The sequence below is a fragment of the Embiotoca jacksoni genome, unplaced genomic scaffold, assembly GCF_022577435.1.
Source record: "Embiotoca jacksoni isolate LCO1_2020_lvr unplaced genomic scaffold, fEmbJac1.0.p SCAF_5, whole genome shotgun sequence".
In the NCBI taxonomy this organism is placed as follows: domain Eukaryota; kingdom Metazoa; phylum Chordata; class Actinopteri; family Embiotocidae; genus Embiotoca; species Embiotoca jacksoni.
Window position 1 is genome coordinate 15988626 of NW_027185403.1, and position 19689 is coordinate 16008314.

The 19689-nt window shown below is 43.9% G+C and overlaps 1 protein-coding gene across 8 annotated transcripts in view; it reads left to right on the forward strand.

Annotated features, from left to right (window-relative positions):
- The window catches only part of tenm2a (teneurin transmembrane protein 2a), a 200508-nt gene that overhangs the window by 169546 nt on the left and 11273 nt on the right, over positions 1–19689 (forward strand). For 7 of the 8 annotated variants that reach the window (XM_069171449.1, XM_069171450.1, XM_069171451.1 and 4 more), the window contains 14 exons: positions 1464–1565; positions 2037–2231; positions 3700–3900; positions 5530–5715; positions 6705–6731; positions 11014–11160; positions 11510–11720; positions 13070–13189; positions 14654–14915; positions 15193–15460; positions 16747–16890; positions 17626–17875; positions 18290–18310; positions 18415–18644. In XM_069171449.1, the coding sequence (XP_069027550.1) occupies positions 1464–1565; positions 2037–2231; positions 3700–3900; positions 5530–5715; positions 6705–6731; positions 11014–11160; positions 11510–11720; positions 13070–13189; positions 14654–14915; positions 15193–15460; positions 16747–16890; positions 17626–17875; positions 18290–18310; positions 18415–18644 (2364 nt within the window). The remainder of the gene's footprint in view (positions 1–1463; positions 1566–2036; positions 2232–3699; positions 3901–5529; positions 5716–6704; positions 6732–11013; positions 11161–11509; positions 11721–13069; positions 13190–14653; positions 14916–15192; positions 15461–16746; positions 16891–17625; positions 17876–18289; positions 18311–18414; positions 18645–19689) is intronic. The other variant, XM_069171452.1, reaches the window with a different exon arrangement.

Sequence of the window (19689 nt, forward strand, 5' to 3'; positions counted from 1 at the left end):
CCCTCAGCGTGTGCACAATGTTGACAATAACAATACAACCATCTGACATTGTCAAGTAGGAGGGAGCGCTGAGGGAGTTCAAAGATTTGTGTTTGCCAAAACATAGTTGGACTCTCTAGTATCTCCACCAGTGTCGTATGCATTAAAAAAAAAACTTACTTTAGATATCAAAGAGTTTACACTCACTTCCTGTGTGTGTGTGTGTGTGTGTGTGTGTGTGTGTGTGTGTGTGTGTGTGTGTGTGAAGAAGATGGATCAGCTACTGAACTGCTACTGCACCAGAACATATCCACATAAAACAGTGCCACAACCCTGTAAACTGAATGATTTTTGGACCCGGTACAGTGTCCCAAATAATTTCAGTTGTGTTGGAGCCAGTTGAGTGTGAGCACAAGAGGGTGGGGTGGGGGGGATTGGATGGAAAGAGCCAAGCCGAGTGAAAGAATCCTTCACTGTCAAGATCTGGGGGTAGTGCTTTCAGCGGCAGGAGTAGCGCAGGGATGGAGAGGCAGAGGCGGTGAGGGCAGAATTAGAGTGAATAGTGAGAGGGGGAGATGGAGGGAAGACATAATGGTGGGGGCAAAGCCGGAATGGAATGAAGTGGAGTGAAGGACGGGAGGAGGAGGAGCTGAAGAGGGGAGTGAAAGAGAGGGTGACATTAGGGTAAGAGGGAGACAAGGGGCTTAGGTTTTTTGGGGGGGGGGGAATTTGACTGAGGACAGAGAGAGTGTTCTACGGAGAGCTGGTGTGGATAGGCTGAGTAAAGCTTTGTGTAAAAGAAGAGTGGAAATTGGAGGGAAAAAAAGAGCATTTGGAAAGGAGGAATTCCTCCTTATGATTTGCATGGACCCGGTTTGTTCCCACCAAACTGTTCTCCTCTAGGTAAGTGGGTTAAGAGGCACTAAAAGCTGGATGGAGCAGCTGAAGTCATGTATGCACACAGCCAGAAACAACACACGTAGAGTCCAGCTAAAACCTGCCAAGCTGCGCCAAGCAACCACACCTGGATGAAGTATTTATGACCCTTGTGGGGCCAGACATGAGCGAGGAGTAAACAACCAAAACAAGGAAAAAGAGAGGAGGCAGAATGTAGAGACGGGGACCGGAGGGGTTCGAGCATGTTGGCAGGGAATACTCTTCTGTCTTTCTTTGAATACTCTTCTAGACAGAGCACAGAGCAGGGGTGGATGGATAACGGATACCACCTTGAGAAATGGCTGATTCAAAATGTATTCTCCTAACACAATGAAAAATGCACAGAAAAAGGAATGCATGGAATCTTGGAGGCGAGCGTTCGCTTTTGATGTCTGTGTGACTGTGAGACTCACAGCGACTTGACTCAATTTGTAGTATCTTAAAGAATGAATGGGTAAAATGATTTAATGCAATGCTTTGATGCTTGCCATCAAACTCTCCGTCTTTCTCTCTCTCTCTTTCTCTGTCTCACTTTATCTTCTTCACAGATTCAGTGCAAGAGTGCCCGCGCAATTGCCATGGTAACGGAGAGTGTAATTCTGGTGTGTGTCACTGCTTCCCAGGATTCCATGGCATGGACTGCTCCAAAGGTATTAGCTGTTTACAAATGCGCCTCTGCCGTCAGAAAAAATGATGTCGATTCCGCCGTCTAATTAGATGAGCAGACACATCTCAACTCGGCACAGACAGTGAAAAGAGGATTAAGAGCAGCAAGATGGCGCATGGCCTTAGGTTGAGCCGAGACAAGATGACTGATGATGAATGGCAGCTCCCTCAGCTAACGACTCCCTGGCTCTGTGCTCACCTGGGATAGACAGCTTTGATGAATAGTTTAGTTACCTCTGCCTGTAATTACTCTTCATGTCATTGGCACTCTCCAGACCCTTAACCACTCTATTCACCCTCCTGCACGGTGGGGTGTGGATGTGTGTGGGTGGCCACAGAGACTTTTCACTGCTTTCAGAATTTCTAAAAAGCTCGCTAATTGTTTTTTTTTTTGTTTTTTTTCCTTCTTCTCGTGGACAAGGTTTAATCTTTCCTTCTTTTCTCTGCTCCTCCAGCGGCATGCCCAGTGCTGTGCAGCGGCAACGGCCAATACGACAAGGGCTCCTGTGTGTGTTATAGCGGCTGGAAAGGACCTGAGTGCGATGTCCCCGTCACGCAGTGCATTGACCCTCTTTGCAGCGGCCACGGCACCTGCACCGATGGAAACTGCGTGTGCTCCATCGGCTACAAAGGGCCGAGCTGTGCAGAGGGTGAGAGCAGGAATGGTGTGGTAATCATCAAGGATGTGTGATGGTTTAATGTGCTGGTTCTGTCATCCTGTGCGCGTGGGTTTCGGCATGTCAGAGTCATTATTTTGAAGGAAACATGAGTGTTTTCAGCACAACAAACACATCTCACGCATTCACACACACACACCCTCCCCTCGAACTGCAGTCAGACAGCTCATCATGGCATAATCTTTCCTTGACTGAGTGTCCGCTCCCTCCATATATACAAATGAAGTATGATCCTGCAGCCAAACACATCAGAGGTTATATTAAGGGTTGAAATCGCTTCTATCGATTCTTGTTAAGGAAGATCAGCGTGCCACCTTCTCAGTCATCAGGAGGCAAGAGAGAAAAAACAAAAAGGGGGATAAAAGATGAAGAGGAGAGAGTGAGAGTCAGGAAGGTGGGAGGTGAATATGTATGAAGAAAGAGAGAATTGGAGAAGGAGGGAGGAAAGAGAAAGCAGCGTTGCAAGGCTAAAGATGAAGAGAGGGAGAGAAAGACAAAGGGAAGAAAGAAGCAGAGTGACAGAAGAAGTCAAAACACAGAGCCTGAGAACAAGGTCAGCGTTTTCTCTTCTGCACCTCCTATGTTTTTCTCTCCATCTCCCTCTCATCCAATTTTTTTTCTCCTCTCCTCTGGTCTCAAATCTGATATTCATCACAGCTGAGTCCCTCAAACAATTTACCTGGAGTGCCAGTGACATGAAAATCAATAGCTGTGATCCGCCATTTCTGCCAGGCAAACAGAAATGGAGTGGCCGAGGTTACGTGCGAACGTGCACTTTTATTAATATGTGTGTGCGAAAGGGGTGCGGTGGGGTCAATCATGCCTGAGGTGGTGGTGGTGGGGGAGGAGGGCAGAGAGTGGTGTTACATACAAGAAGACAAGGAGAGAGAGAGAAAGTGTGAGTGACCGGGGCAGAGCGATGAGAGGAGGCCTGAGGAGGGGTGGGTGGGCGCTCTGCCGGGAGGAGGTAATTTGTCAAATTGGTTTTCACTCATGGCTTGGACTCAGAGCTGCCTGTCAACCTGGCAGACTGACAGTGTCAGATTCTCCCCCCTGTATCGTCACAGGCGCGCATACACAACAATGCATCCACTTGCTTGTGCACGCACGCAAAAGCTCACACCAAATGATGTGTCAGCGAAGCTCGCTGCTCTTTCAGAGCGGCGCACATTTGCTGCTGTGCCCCAATTACTGACTTAGCTATCCATTATCGTGTGCTTTAATTGCTTTAGAAATATTTCTGGTAATATATTCTTTTATTTCATTATCTTTATGTGCGCAATATGAATGTAAATATGTCACATCTCTTATTTTAAAAAAAAACAAAAAACGGTTTCTGTCATCAGCTTTGATGTGGCATTTTCTTGCCTTTGTAAGTTTTTGCTCATTGGTTTTTCCTCCGCTTGTTTATTTCCTTTTCAACATTGGTGGCTTAATGCAGTGGATTGCCTGGATCCGACGTGTTCCAACAATGGCATCTGTGTGAATGGGGAGTGCCACTGTAAACCAGGCTGGGGAGGGCTCCACTGCGAGCTGCCCAGGGCCCAGTGCCCAGACCAGTGCCATGGCCACGGTGCCTTCATACCAGACACTGGGCTGTGCAGCTGTGACCCTAACTGGATGGGACCTGACTGCTCCATGGGTAAGTACAGCTGCAAAAGTCAAATGCTGTGAATTAAGATTGGGTTTGGGGTGTCAGAGTTGGAGGAAAATGACTCCTGACTGCACATCAGCCCAAAATATTACACGGTCCCCGGGTACATGGCTAATTAGTTTGTAATTTGTTTCCAAACTGCATTTGGATAAAATATACAAAACCACAAAAATGACAACATGCTGAGAAGCAGTATACAGCAACTGTTGTTTTAGCTAAGCCAAACTGGAACATGCAGGGATAAAATATGGCAAGTGTTTACTGTGTAGAATATATAAAATCATCCCTCTCTGCAGACTGTCAGCTTGTGACAGTGTGTCAGACTGTATGATTATGATAGCTTTTTATGATTATCAGGGTAGCGCTCCAAATCCAAAACGGGCACAGCAAAGCACTCGTGTTGTATAGGAAATGTCATCACAGTGGGCTTTATATAACATGGACAACATGTAAGAAATAACATTTAAGAAAATTCAGCAAGAACAAAAGGAAGGAAAAAAAACTGCACAGAAACAAGTAGCAAACCCCCGCACCCAGCCCACAGTCACGAAACAAAATAAAAGAGGTAATAAAATACCAGATCCAAGTGTTTTTTTAAACTCATTGAGTATATGTACGTTGGAGTTGTGTTTGCGTTGTGGATACATGGAGCATGAGGCTCATGATTCCCGGCAGCACCCCAGGTTAGAATAAGAAAGAAGATTGAAGATATTTCTTGTAAAAAAAAATAGCAGCGTTCACATTTAAACACCTTTTATAATTAAATACTCGACTTTCACAGCTCTTCATTTCAACAAAGAAGCGTTAAGCTTCCTCTATAGGAGAGACAGCAGCCTCCATCCTGCCAGCCTCAGAGCGCTTCCTATCTCGGCAGCACACACACAGAGCTCCAGCATTTGTTATTAGAGAAGCAATGCTTAACTTTAATAAAGACAACATTATTTCACACTGCAGGATCCTTCAGCGAGTGTGTATCAAAACGTCTGTGCAGGAACATACTATGTTCCCTGCACACCGGGGGTCCTGAGCACACGAGTGAGATTGTCACATCTCACCACATGCACCACCGCCGCCTGCAACATCTGAGCCTCCCAGACAGTGACTGTAATGGAGGCTCAGGAAATAAACCCTGTCGTCACACAACTACAAACACTGATTTTAATTAAAGGTGCATGAGGAAGAATTGTATTGTGTGTAATGTGGATTTGATTGTTTTGCAGCTTAAGGTAGTCTATTTTTTTGCACTTGCCAAAGTAATTTGTTTCTCACTGCCACATGGGATGAAGTCAAGAATAGAACCCATTTTATGATTTCCAAATTGAACATTGTCCAAAGGTTGTTTAAAAGTGGAAGTTTTAGATGGTTACATATCGCCATTGTTTCAAAGGGCATTTCAATGACTACGCAAACATATTCAAATGTAGTCAGTTTGAACTTGTTGAAACAACAGATTTATACAACCCAGATATCTAACAAGGCATCTAAGCAGCAAGATGCAGTAGGAGTACATACATAACAAAGAGTAAATTAAACAACATTACAAAAAATAACATCAGAAACATACATTTTTGAGTCCAGAAGTTTTGTTGTGACCCAAAGCTTTCTCTCTTCCTTCAGAGGTTTGCTCCGTTGACTGTGGAACCCACGGAGTGTGCATGGGTGGAGCCTGTCGCTGTGAGGAAGGCTGGACCGGCGCCGGCTGCGACCAGCGGGTTTGCAACCCACTCTGCATCAAACACGGAACTTGCAAGGATGGGAAGTGCCAGTGCCACCAGGGCTGGAACGGAGAGCACTGCACCATCGGTAAGACTGTCTCTGTGTTCAATTTGAGAGTGTGTGTGTCTGGGGGTGTGTGTTTGATGTGTGTCTGTGTGTCAACACGTGGGTGTGCATAGAACGCCAGTTCCCAGTCAGACTAAACTGGCAGCTCCTTTTTACTTTGTTGAAGGAATTTGGGAATGAGAAGAGGAGGCAAAAGGAGGGCCATAGGGAATTGAAGAAGGGGGCTGACGTAGAAGGTGGGCAAACAGAGAGAAGAGGAGCAAACTTCTTAGAAATGGGGGTGGGAGGATTACAAAAGAGCAGGATTTAGCTGTTTTTAGGCTGCCTCTCAACTGCAGACCTCAGGAGTCTTCGTTTTTTATGGCCTTTGAAACACCAAAGTTACGTGATGAAAGGCAAAACTCTTCACCTCACTGTGATACAAAGAATAACTCTTACATTGTGTATGTGTGTGTGTGTGTGTGTGTGTGTGTGTGTGTGTGTGCACGCACACAGTTGTGCCAGAGTGTGAGTGAGTGTTTTTTGTCAGTCAATCACTGTCTCATATTGACATCACTGTCACTTTGGATGGATGAGTGCCAGATTCCTTTGATTCAGCGGCAGTGCTTTGAGACACAAAGTCTCATTTCCTTGTCACCAGAAGCACTGTGATTGCAATCTAATACACACGCCAAAAACAAACACCAAGATACACACATGGCAACACATATATACACCTACACACACGCACGCCAACACATACATATGCACAGGGGAATAGCAGTTTATGATCTCCCCATTTCCCCCATCAGAAAGTAGGGCAGCTTTGACTGCAGCATCAGCCGAAGATGAAAGAGTTGTCAGGCTTCAGCTTGACGCAAAGCACACTTCACGAGCACCAGACACTCTCAGTGTTAGCTTAGCTCAGCTTGCCTGTTATTCATTTCAGCTCTGCATGATGTTGCTTGCTTTTATTTAAAAGAAAATACTCTCTCCATCTCTTACCTTTTGCACATTTTCTCCCACTGCAGACCATGGGAGCATGGTTGACAAAGCAGGTACCGTATCTGACTCTGGTGTTTTGTTTCTTAGCCTGTGGTGGTAGAAGCTAGCTGCTGCATTTGTGGGTTTTGGCCTGGCTTGGCTCTGTAGACTCTGTGGTGCTATCTGTCCCTAGATTAGGGTGCCAGCCTCAATGACGACTCCCTACATGTAGTGCACTACCCTTTGCACCAGTGCACTACAGCAGTGGTAAGCTGTCATTGAGCCTTGATGTGTTGTGGGGTACCGTAGAGCCTAGTGTGGTATCAGCTGTGTTGAGGGGCTGTGCTGTGAGTGTGTGGTTGTGCATGCGTATGAGCGTGTTCCTCTCAATGTCTCTAATGTGGAACCTGAAAACACAAACACATAACACTCAGGAATTCTAGTCGAGTATTTTGCACAGCTGCTTCACACAAGGAGAAAATGATGAAAGTTGTAAAGAACTTTTGAGGTAATTGGTGAATTTCATAGGCCACTGATGCAAGGCCTTAATGTGGTGTCAAAAATACAGAGCTGTTAACTGTGTGTGTGTGTGTGTGCGTGTGTGCGTGTGCGTGTGCGTGTGTATACATTTAGGTATTTGTGGCAATAGTTGCGGCCGTGGTAGATTGGCTCATAAATGTGTTTTGTGTGCACGTGTGTGTGTTTGATCATGCAGCAGGCATACTGCATTAATTCCAGATTTTCTATCTTTTCATCAAACCCCTCCCTGCCGACCTGAAACAAAATACAGTTTAGTCAGATCATGCAAAGATAAATGGAATAACAGCTAAGGTTAAGACATCGATGCAAACAGAGAAGGGTTTGGGTCTGGGGTGAGATGTCTCACACGCACAACACGAATGCTTAATAGATATCCCGCAGCTGAACCTCTGTCGAGCTGCGCAGAGCGGCACAGATTGCCTGGCAGTACAGGTCCCTGGAGCACCGTTGAGAGTGTCCTCTCACCCTCTACGCTTAATGGAATAGCTCTCATTGTTTTATGAAGAATCAGCCCAGAGAAAAAGGTAAATTGCAGGGTTAAAGAGGGAGCAAGAGACAGAAAGGGAGAGTAAAGAAGAACAGAAGGAGCCAAAGAGAAGCAGAGAGGCAGCTCAAGGAACAATGTGGGATAAAGCAATCAATGTAATTTCTAAGGTAGCTTAAATAGCAAAAGGAGATGAGTCTAGTTTCATTTTGAGAAAGTACAGAGTTATCTGGTCCATCTATGAGCTGTGATGGTGGATTTATGGCCATGACCTTTACTTTATGACCTTTAGAGGAGACAGAGCTGGGTACACAGGGAATGGAGAGAATGGTGGAACTTTTTAGTACAATGTCTGGACGTAGTTTCTTTTATGCACTTTGTTCTCATTCTTTCTGTCTCTTTCTCTATCTCTTCCCGTCTCTCTCTCTCTCTCACTTCATCCTCGGAGTCTTACACAGTATCTATCCAGTCATATGCCCCACCATCCACACCCGCAGACACTGCATATCACACAAGAGTGTGTGTGCTGACCCATAACCCAAGGCAATTTCGTCTCCTTTTTAAGGGGATTTCATCAGAGTCCAACTACATTACTGGGGAGGGTGGACTTAATAGTTTCTGAAATCCCACTTTATTCTAGTTAGTATGAGGGGGTATCGACTGGGTACTGGCATTAAAGAGAGAGGAGCCTCGTGTCAGCCTGCCCAGGCAAGCCAATCAATGCCCACTATGGATTGTCCTGTCCGGGTGCTTCATAAGTATTTGGCTGTTTTAAATGGCAACTCCATTTAACAGGCAATCACTGCTAACTGCCTTTGTTCCCTGAGCTCAATACTTGAGGACAATCTATTCCACCCTGACTGTTAATACAACATCATGAGCAGTCCCCTGATGCAGAAAGTGGTAATAATTAAAGATAAAACCTTTGATTTGATTCCCCTTGTTGAGCTGAAAAACATTGTTAAGCGTCTCTGCCCGCCGCCCATCCCCCAAAACAAGATGGCGCACTGTCTTTCTCAAAGTCCTTTGTTGACTTTCTCTCGTCGTCTGGTGGTCGAGCCGTATGATAAAATGCCAATCGGGGTGAAATGCCTGTTAATTTAGCTGCTGCCACGGTTTAGATTGCACTATTTATATTCATAATGCATGGCTTTATTGATGCAGCGATTTGTTAGAGGGCAAAATCCTACAGTGCAACTTGAGTGAAAATATGTTCATTAATCTACTGAGTAGGACTCAGTGAAAAGCATTTCATATTCATAATCTCTTACTGGGTTATTTTGTCCTTCCTCACTCTGTGCCGGCACACCACTACTGAGTGAGAAATGTCAGGTCATATCTCCAGGGTGTGTCGTGCTCTGTGTGTGTGTGTGTGTGTGTGTGTGTGTGTGTGTGTGTGTGTGTGTGTGTGTGTGTGTGTGTGTGTGTGTGTGTGTGTGTGTGTGTGTGTGTGTGTGTGTGTGAGTAAATGCCTTCCATGCATGCACGTATTGTTTTATCAGTCAACCCTGTCTTTGCTTCCATCTCCTGTGGGTAGACTTAACAGTGTCGCATCCCGCTCCCTCATTTATTGAAGAGGAAATCACTGTGACAAGTTTGTTTGGGGCTCTTTGTGCTGCTGGAGAAAACATTGTCATTGTGTGTCATCGTGCCTTTTTTTCTCCCCTCTTCTTGATAGATTATAATGTGGCAAACGCACAGTCTTGCAATAGAGATAGAAAGGTGTGATTTGGAGCAATACAGGAAAATGGTATGACAGGGCAGGAGTTAAAGGCTTTTTTTTTTTTTTTTTTTTTTTTTAAAGGCATTGATGTGCCACAGCATGGATGCAGATTATTAAATGGAATATAAAAGTGTATATGTAGTCGAATTATTTTACTATAAGGATTATTTTTAAAGGAATAAATTAGCATTTTAGTAAATACTGCATTTGATTTCTCACCACACATTAGATGAGAATATTGATACTATCTCAAATCTATCTATTCAATATGAAGCTTGAGCCTGCAGCTACTTGGCTTAGATGAGCATGAAGATAGTAACAGGGGGAAACAGCTAGCCTGGCTCTGTCCAAAGTGTAAAAATGTTTTTGTCTTACAAGAGGTTATGTAATGGGACTTCTTCTCGACCAAGCACAATAACTTCCTGGAGTCACAATTTGTTTCCTGGCAACCATGCAGTATCAAGACTCCAGGAAGTCACTGCTGCCAGGCAAGAAATAGTCCCCCACATACTGTACCCTCCTATGAAACCAGGAAATGTAAGATTTTGAACATGAGTATTTATATAGATTAATTACACAATATATAATATGTTAATTTGTGTGCATTAGAGGTGAAGATACACCCAGTCTTTATGCTAAGCTACATTAACTGCCAGCTGGCTGTAGCTTCATATTGAACAGACAAATGTGAGCGTGGTATCAAACCTCATGTCGAATTCTCTGCCAAAGAAAATATTACTTTAAATTTTCCTTAGTAATACAATCAAACAGAAGTTACCAGATAATGTTACGATACGATAATGGTGCTATCCTCTATAATTGCAAATTCCCTTATCCAGACTGCCTTGAAAAGCCTGCTTTTCCTTGCCTTATGGTCACTCTTGAGTTGAGGGTGCCCTTGCTATGTTAGTTATAGAACTTACTTGGCTCCGGGGCCTTAGATTCTGGTAGGTTTTTTTTTTTTTTTTTGGGGGGGGGGGGGGGGGGGGGGTTTGTGCATAAACTAAAGTGAAGGTTTATTAGTTCATAGACTGCCACCGCATAGACACACACATACGTGCACACACACACACACACTCTGTCAAACATAATCTCATTCGCTCATGAGAAAGCATTACTCTCAGGCCATCAGAATCCCATTACCTACACTGAATCATAAGTAAGAGAGAGAGAGAGAGAGCGAGTGCAAAGAGAGAAAGACAGTGATGATTGGGTGGGGCTCTACGCAGTACGTTATCTAGCCTCCCTATGTCCACACATACACACACACGTTTGAGGCCACCATCTCTCAGGTGGAGAGACATAAAAATGGAAAAGTGTGCATGAAAGCTGACCTGCTGATTTAAATTGATTCTTGACCAATAAAGACTGACAGTATGCCACCAGTATGTGGTTATTAAATCGAGTGAGACTTGTTGATCTATCATGTGTAAGTGTAGCTGTCAGTGTAAGGACATGTATGTCCACCTGTATAGATGTATATAGGACAAACAGGCATCACCCTGTCTCTCTCTCTCTCTCCCCTCCCATCCCCTCCCTCCCCCCCCCCCCACACACACACCCCTCCACTCCTCCTTCCCTACCCTCTTGCTGTTCTCCTCGCACACAGACGGCTGTCCTAACTTGTGTAACGGAAACGGCCAGTGCACAATGGGCCAGCAGAGCTGGCACTGTGAATGTCAGACAGGCTGGAGGGGCCCCGGCTGCAGTGTTGCCATGGAGACCTCCTGCGCTGACAACAAGGACAATGAAGGAGGTGAATTGGGGGGAGCAGGAGAAAATTTGGGGTAGAGCTGTTATAAGTGCAGCCTTTGCTTAAGAATGCCTTCTGCAAAAAAAATAAAAAAAAAATAAAATAAAAGCCTGTGAAAGGAATAAAGGATGATAGAGAAAAATAATGAATTAAAGAAGAAATAGAATTAAGATAGAGGTCTCTTGAGAAGAGTCCTCACTACGGATGGCAAAATTAAACTTTCCTCTGTGAAAGAAACAAAGATTATCAAAATATTAAATCAAGAAGGGAAGAAGTTGGGGTAGCTTTTTTTCTGCATTCCTCACTGCTCTTATACCACCACCTCCTCATTGCTCTTTCTTTCCTCTATCAGATGGACTGACGGACTGCATGGACCCAGACTGCTGCATTCAGAGTCCCTGTCAGAACAGTCCCCTGTGCCGCGGCTCCCGGGACCCTCTGCAAGTCATCCAGCTGAGCCCGATGTCGCAGCCCCGAGTCCGCTCCTTCTACGACCGCGTCAAGATGCTTGTGGGACGAGACAGCACCCACATCATCCCCGGGGAAAACCCGTTCAACTCCAGGTACGGCACGAAACACACATAAAACCAAAGCATATAATTATACATTTTTAATATCCATGCCAGCAGTGGTATTCTCGATCACCAGCACCACACATGCGTAACATCCGATTATAGCCGACAAGGGCCGAACAAAGTGACTTCACAGAGCTGAGAGACAGCATTTCTAAATATGAACATCAAGCCTTCAACTGATGAGTGCTCTCTGTTCTCGGATTGGCATTAGATACATGTAGTGGGGTGATAAAACAAAGTGAAAAGGCAGTTAGAGCATCTTTAAATTACAGAGGCTGAGAACAGATGAAAAATCTATCAATTCGGCTGAAACCATGAACTGCTGGAAATGTAACTAAAGTTAAACTAATATTAAGTCACACACCTCTGTCCCATGATATTGTTCCACAACAGGAAAACTAACGAGGTCGGGAGTGCTTTAGGTGATGGGAGATGTTACGTAGTGGTGCCACAGCTTGTGGGATCAGATTGGATAGATTTACTGTATGTATGAGTCTGTGGGTGCAAGATGAGTCACATTTTTACAGAAAGGGAAAAGAGAGATGATTTAGTAATACAAATGTTTTTTTTATTTTGAACATTATTTCCATGTTTGATATAAACTATAATACTAATAAATGCAGGAAATCGGAATCAGAGTTTACATCATTTACTTGTTGCTTTTTCATTGTCTGCCAATAATGTGATGTAAAAATGATTGCACATGCCTCTGAGATTGTGCGTTAGCACTTTGATGCGCTTAGAAGATTTGACATTTAAGTGAATAAATGTGTGGAGAATATCCTATCTTTAGATTACACAACAAAAATATCAAATAGACTTCAGAAAGGTTGGCAGTGCTAGCCAAGATCTTAACAAATCCCGGAGCCACAGGCAGGCAAACCAAGATTCCCCCATAGATTTAGTGGAGCTGTGAAGCGCTGTCCGTGGTGCTGATTTTTGTCTGCATACATTTCCAGTGGACGACGTCAGATGTTTCAAAGGAAATAACTCATCAAAGTGGTGTTACCCTGAAATATTTAAATGTTATTCTATGTGTATCAGTTTTTGAGGATACAGTCCACACATGCACGCACTCAGTCATACACAAACATGCCCACGTGTCCATCTACATTGTCCAGATTTGTTTGCATGATTGACATGAGCTCATCTAGATGGTGGGGGTCGCTAATTGTTTCTAATTAATCCATGGTGGAAGACCAGCGCAATAAATGAATGGGCAAATTGGATGATTGAAAGATGGAGAGATTAATCAAATCAGATGATGGATGGACAGGAAGACTGGGTTGATAGATTGCCTTTCGCTCCCTCACTCTGTCTCTTCTGTCTTCTTCCAGCTTGGCATCTCTAATCCGGGGTCAGGTGTTGACTACAGATGGAACCCCTCTGGTGGGGGTGAACGTGTCTTTTGTCAACTATCCACACTACGGATACACGCTGACACGGCAGGACGGAATGTATGTACAACAGCTACCCAGCACTCCTTGCTGAAATTTGGAAACTACGTCACCACATAGGCTGTATGACTAGATTAGATTAGATTAGATTAGATTAGATTAGATTAGATTAGATTAGATTAGATTAGATTATGCTAGATTGGATTATATTAGATTAGATTAGATTAGATTAGATTAGATTAGATTAGATTAGATTAGATTAGATTAGATTAGATTAGTAAACTGATACCATAAGTAAACTAGGCTGAAACTCAACCACAAATTATTAGATTTCAAATTACAGTGGAGTAAATGTACGATATCTTAATTGAAAATATAGAAAAAGGACATTTACATTGCCATGATTACAGTTGAAGAAATGTGTAAGAAACAGTACACAGTATTCGGTGATTCATCATTCAAATGTTTTGTTCACGTTATATCATTCTACACTTTGTTTTCACCTAAAAATTAACATTTTACTTTTTGTGAAACCAAAAATAAGGGCCAAAGAAAGGTATAAAACAAATCCTTAACAACCGTACAATCTTAAATTTCTCAAACTGCATTTTCTTCCTCAAACAGACACTCTCCAAACAGTTTTAGTTGACTCACTTTACATTTTTTTTCTGCAGGGATTCCACTTTCTGGGGAGTTGGTATGCTGCTTTGATTTGACTGTTCTGTCCAATTTCTCACCTACAATTTGTATTGGATTTAAGTCTGGCTGACATCCCGAACAGCCAGACTTTAAAAGCTTGATTTATTGGTTCTTCATACCAACCTCTAATCATGAAATCTGTGTCTACTGTTTCATATTATTTAAACAATTGGTTCCTCTCATCAATGGTTTCTTTGCAGCATTTTCTTCCAGAAATATCTGAACTTCGAGTAACATTTCGTTGACTTTGAATTTCAGAGGCAGACACCAGTTCTGTGGACTTGTGATTTGAATGAACATGTTGCGATGTCTCTGCCTGACCTTGTTTATTCTCGCTGAGTGCTATTTCCTCCCAGTCGTTAGGGGCTCTTGGTCACAGCACTTCCTGACACTTGCAAAGCTCTTGCCATTTCCCCTAAGACATGACAACTGTGTATGTGACCTGTTTCTCTACTAATCATTAACCCACAGCTGTTCACCATAATTTGGTGGCGAAAGGTTAAAAGATAACATCTAATAAAATGATCTCTATCCTGAGACTAACCTTTTATCATTCACATTGCAGGCCAAGCTGATGTCTAGATGGGCATTCTAGACATGGCTGCTTTTTGTATGTTGTGCAGGTTTATTGTACTATAATAAATAATGTTGAAATATCTATTTCAGGTGATGTGTTGTTGCATTATTCCTAAGGCTTTGGACTGTATGTTATAATAGAAGAAAAAGAAGAAACACTGACACTGTATAAATCCAAATTACTATTCATCCACCACAGCACTTACCATCTGTACCTCATTCCCATCCTCTTCTTGCAAACCTCTCCAGGTTTGACCTGATAGCTAATGGTGGTGCATCACTGACTCTGCGGTTCGAGCGTGCCCCCTTCCTGAGCCAGGAGCGCACCGTGTGGCTGCCCTGGAGCCAGTTTTATGCTATGGACACTCTGGTGCTTAAGACAGAAGAGAACACGATCCCAGGCTGTGACCTGAGCGGCTTCGTCAGGCCTGACCCTCTTGTGATTGCATCCCCTCTCTCCTCCTTCTTCAGCTCCAAGCCAGGGGAGAAACCCATCATACCGGAGACACAGGTGCAGTACCACTGACCTCTGGCAGCCGGCTAATCTTCCTTCTGGTTCCCTTGCTCTCTTCCCACTCTCCTGTACGCCTATCTTTTGTAGCTCACTTTTTTCTTCTGCTTCCATAGTTCCCCCCATTTGTTCCCCTCTTTCCTATTTCTTTATTTCCGCCATTGTTTTTACCCCATTTCTTGTCCTTCAGCCATCAGTGGAAGCGTGACCCCCATTACTCCCTGTCACTCTAATCTACCTAATCCCTTTCTCCCGCCATCCTCTCTTTGTCTTCCAGGTGCTGCATGAGCAGATCGAGGTGCCTGGCACAAGCTTGAAGCTGTGCTACCTAAGCTCCAGGACCCAGGGTTACCGCTCCCTGCTCAAGGTGACCATGACCCCAGCTGTGGTGTCCATGGGCCTGCTGAAGGTCCACCTGATGGTCGCAGTGGAGGGCCACCTCTTCCAGAAGTGGTTCCATGCTTCACCCAACCTGGCCTACACCTACATCTGGGATAAGACGGATGCATATGGGCAGAGGGTCTACGGTCTCTCTGAAGCTGTTGGTGAGTGTGAGAGATGGATAGAAGAAGCAGGGCTGGAATGAACAGAGATTTTTTTTTTTTTACAGATTTGCACTCACTGAACACATTAGACATTTTACCACTAAGGCAGCACTGGCTATGACAGAGGAAGAGAGGCTAATTAGGGAGCCTGGAGGAGAGATAATACACTAGAAACCCAGCTTGGATCCACTTTGCTGTACGGCCACAGTAAAGTGCTTTTTTTTTTTTTCATACGTCTATTTTTCATTGAAGCTGCGTTTGGTTCAGTCAGCCAGCCGTAACTGTGGTGAAGGGTTATTAGCCATCAGGGTGAGTTAGCAGTTAACTACTGGAGCAGCAAGCAGGAGTCCAGGGGAGCCTCAGTGCTATTACATTCTGCTGTCACAGTCGCTCACAGATGCTGTCAGCCAAACACTGCTGACAAGCCACAGATGCAGTGGACATCTTGGGCTTCTGTGTGGACGGAAATCATGAGGGGAATGACTTTTGGGAAATTACATCCACTCAAAGAGCCCAAAAGGTCCCCAGAGTTACTGCAATATTTCTATTTCCATAAGAATATAAAGGATATACATGGTTTATGAATAGGTTTTGTCTTGCTAACCATATATACAGCGACAGGTATACTCCATTATTGTTTGTAGTAAAGCTGAAAATGTGCCGGCAACAGCACTCTGACTGTGACTCAAGGGGGAGTTGATGTGTTCACACACTTTTCCATTTAACAAGTAGGAACACAACAGCGCATACTGCACAGCATGTACATACACATAGACACACTCTATCAGTAGTCCTGATATATATATATATATATATATATATATACATATGTATAAATATATACCTGATCTCAACTAATTTCCCTTAATTGTACAGTACATTTGTCTCTGTCAGGACATGTGTGCAGTATGAGTGTGATTGAGGCATGATGTTTCCATGAGCACAGCTTTCCCCGTGACAACCCTCACGGCCTCCAGGTTTAAAGGCCTACTGGGCAATTTTTCCAATTAACAAGGTTTTTAATTGATTTAGCAGCATGCGAGGGTGTTAGTTGTAGGTGTGAGTGCAGGTTTTGGTACATGTGCTAACTAGCTTCTCTGTGTATCACACGTTTCACAACTCAAATGAACTGGGGAGATTATGCTCTAAAGAAATTTTGCAGAGCCTCTCTTCTTCTGTTGTTTCTTTCATGATCCTTTGGTCTTTTTTTTTCTTGTATTCTTTCATTTTATGTCGCACTAATTTTTTCCTCTATTTCTCTTGCCCCTACCCTTTCCGACATATAGTGTCAGTAGGCTACGAGTACGAGTCCTGTGCCAGTCTCATCCTATGGGAGAAGAGGACAGCCATTCTGCAAGGCTACGAACTGGATCCCACCAATCTGGGCAGCTGGTCACTCGACAAGCACCATATACTCAACACACGCAGTGGTATGTATACTGTACACACGCCCTGATATTTGCTCATAAACAAGCACAGCCTTTTCCAGTTCTTCCCTAATTGTCTTCTAGTTTATATTTAACCACCTCCTTGCATGCAGCAGGTTTATAGTACTGTGTATCTCACGAAGCGTGCTATTGTCTAGGGGAGGCTTTAGACCACACTGTGCTTCCTGCAGTTCATGTGGTGCTGCCAGGCGCCTCTTTTTTACCTGTCAGTGAGAATTTTCACAGGAAAAGCTTGTGTTGTTTCACCGAGCTTGACTCCCTCATCCACTAAATATGTGCACTGACCAATCTGCAGCTCCTAAAGCAGGGGCAGGGGGTCGGGGTAAGTGGAGGGCAGAGGCACCCTTTCCAGAAAGGTCATTCAGGATCAAATGTTTTGTCATCAACAATACTACAACAACCATCCTCTCCTAATGGACCGGTAGAGGACTGGTATTTGGTTATAAAAGAATACATTACATTTACATACATTTACAATACATACAATTACATTGTTTGACCTCATTTTGGCGCTAGCAAAGACTTAAGGCATCCCACTTTACAATATTTTATTTGGAGGACGTGCCAAGAAACACACTGCTTGCGAGGCTAAAAAAAAAAAAAAATGATTGCATAATCTGTCCTTTAACCTCCACAATGTCACCAAAGATCCTTTGGAATAATGACTCCTAAACTACTTTGTTTCTGTCTGTCTTCTTCATCCTCTCTGATGTCCAGGCATCCTTCACAAAGGCAGCGGTGAGAACATCTTTGTGACAGAGCAGCCCCCAGTAATCACCAGCATCATGGGAAATGGCCGGAGGCGCAGCATCTCGTGCCCCAGCTGTAACGGCCTCGCGGACGGCAACAAGCTGTTGGCACCAGTTGCCTTGGCAATGGGCATCGATGGCAGCCTGTACGTCGGGGACCTCAACTTCGTGCGCCGGGTTTACCCATCTATGAACACAACTGGCATCCTGGAATTGAGGTAAAGCCCCAATTCAATCATGAAAAGGAAAGGAGACGGCAAATAAAAGACTAATCCATTAGAAAGCAGTTTGGGATTTAAAGGTTTCTTGATGTTGCAGAAAGAAATACTGACAGAATAAGGGGTGGTTAGACTGAAGTAAGTTGGCATAAAAAGAAGAGGGCTTAAGACTGGATATTTACAGAGTACATATAACATGTTGGATGAAAGAAGTGAGGTGAGGCGCTGGGGAAGGCAAGACTGAATTAGAATTATACTCTGTACTAGATATCGTTTCTCCGGGGTGTTTTTACACATGTTTAAATTTCGCTGTTCACACCACAGCCAGCTTTGTCTTGCTCTCCGTAGGTTGCTCTCCACAGACTGTGTGAATTAATATTTGTTTTGTTGTGCTTTTATCTCGCTTTCTCCCAGGAACAAAGATTTCAGACACAGGTAAGATCCTTACGATGATAAATTAAAAGTTTTTAGTGAACATAACAGCACTAGAAAAGTCTGTTTACTGACATAAGAATCCTGTCTCTTTTCTGTCACCGCAGTAATAACCCAACACATAAGTACTTCCTGGCAGTGGATCCAGTATCTGGGGCCCTTTTCATCTCAGACACCAACTCAAGGCGAATTTACCGTGTTCGCTCATTAACGGGTGGCCGGCTGCTGTCGGATAATGCCGAGGTGGTGGCGGGGACGGGGGAGCAGTGCCTGCCCTTTGATGAGCGCTGTGGCGACGGTGGCAAAGCCACTGAGGCTACACTTATGAGCCCCAAAGGTGAGCCACTTAGGGGAAGTGCAATAAGACCTATGGTAGGGCCGATTGCACCTCACAGTTATCTCTATTTTATGGTGTTTAAATAAAATTTCCCTGTATTGAAACGAGGGATTAAAATGATGATAATAATACTCGTGATATTCACTCTTTGAAAGGGATATTGTTATAGACCTCTACATAGATTGTAATCTGCAGTTCAGTTCACAATACATGTAAATTGAAGGTGCCTTAAACTTTCACTGATAAGAAAATCTTTTTTTTTCCATAATTCATCTTGTGACTCAACTAAAGCAGGACACAGACAGAAGGAGGTTATAAACCAGGTTAATATTAAACTTATAATGGAATTATTTTTATGGATCATTGGATCTTAGCACACTGTGACACCAAACTGTCAAGGATGTCACGCTGTCACATTTCTCGTCAGTGACACAAGTGTGAGTACACGTAGGAGTACATGTGTTAGTGTACACACTGTGTGTATAAGTGTGTATATAACTGTGTGTGTGCGTGATTTGTAAGAGAAGACGGGAAAGATAGGAGACGAGTCACCGACTCCTTCTAACCTCTTACAAACGAAGTCAGCCAGCAAACACCAGCTCGCCCTCTCTCTGCCTGTTTCTCCTCCTCTTCCTCTCTTTTCTCTTTCTCCCTCCTTCATTTCCTCTGTGCCCTTCGTTGTATCCTCCATCTGTTGTTTTGTATCTCAGTGCAATCTGGAAGTTATTTTGGGGCACAGTTGCCCCAAACAATCACATCTCTCTGAATGGCAGCTGCCTGTTAGACCGAGAAGGCTGACACGGCTCCTCTGATAAATGGGGGAAAAAAAATAGGAAGAGGTACAAACAAATGAAAAGGTGCGGAGGCACAAAGAAATACAGCGAAGGGAAACCAGGGAAGGAAGGAAGAGTACAGGAGATCACTCGTCATTATAGACAATCAACCTGCAGTCTGCAATTGCCCTCTAAGAGGAGCCACATCTCGATGACTCATCCTAAAACTAACATCTCTCAACAGTTCAGTGCCCGCTCCATCACTGTGTCCC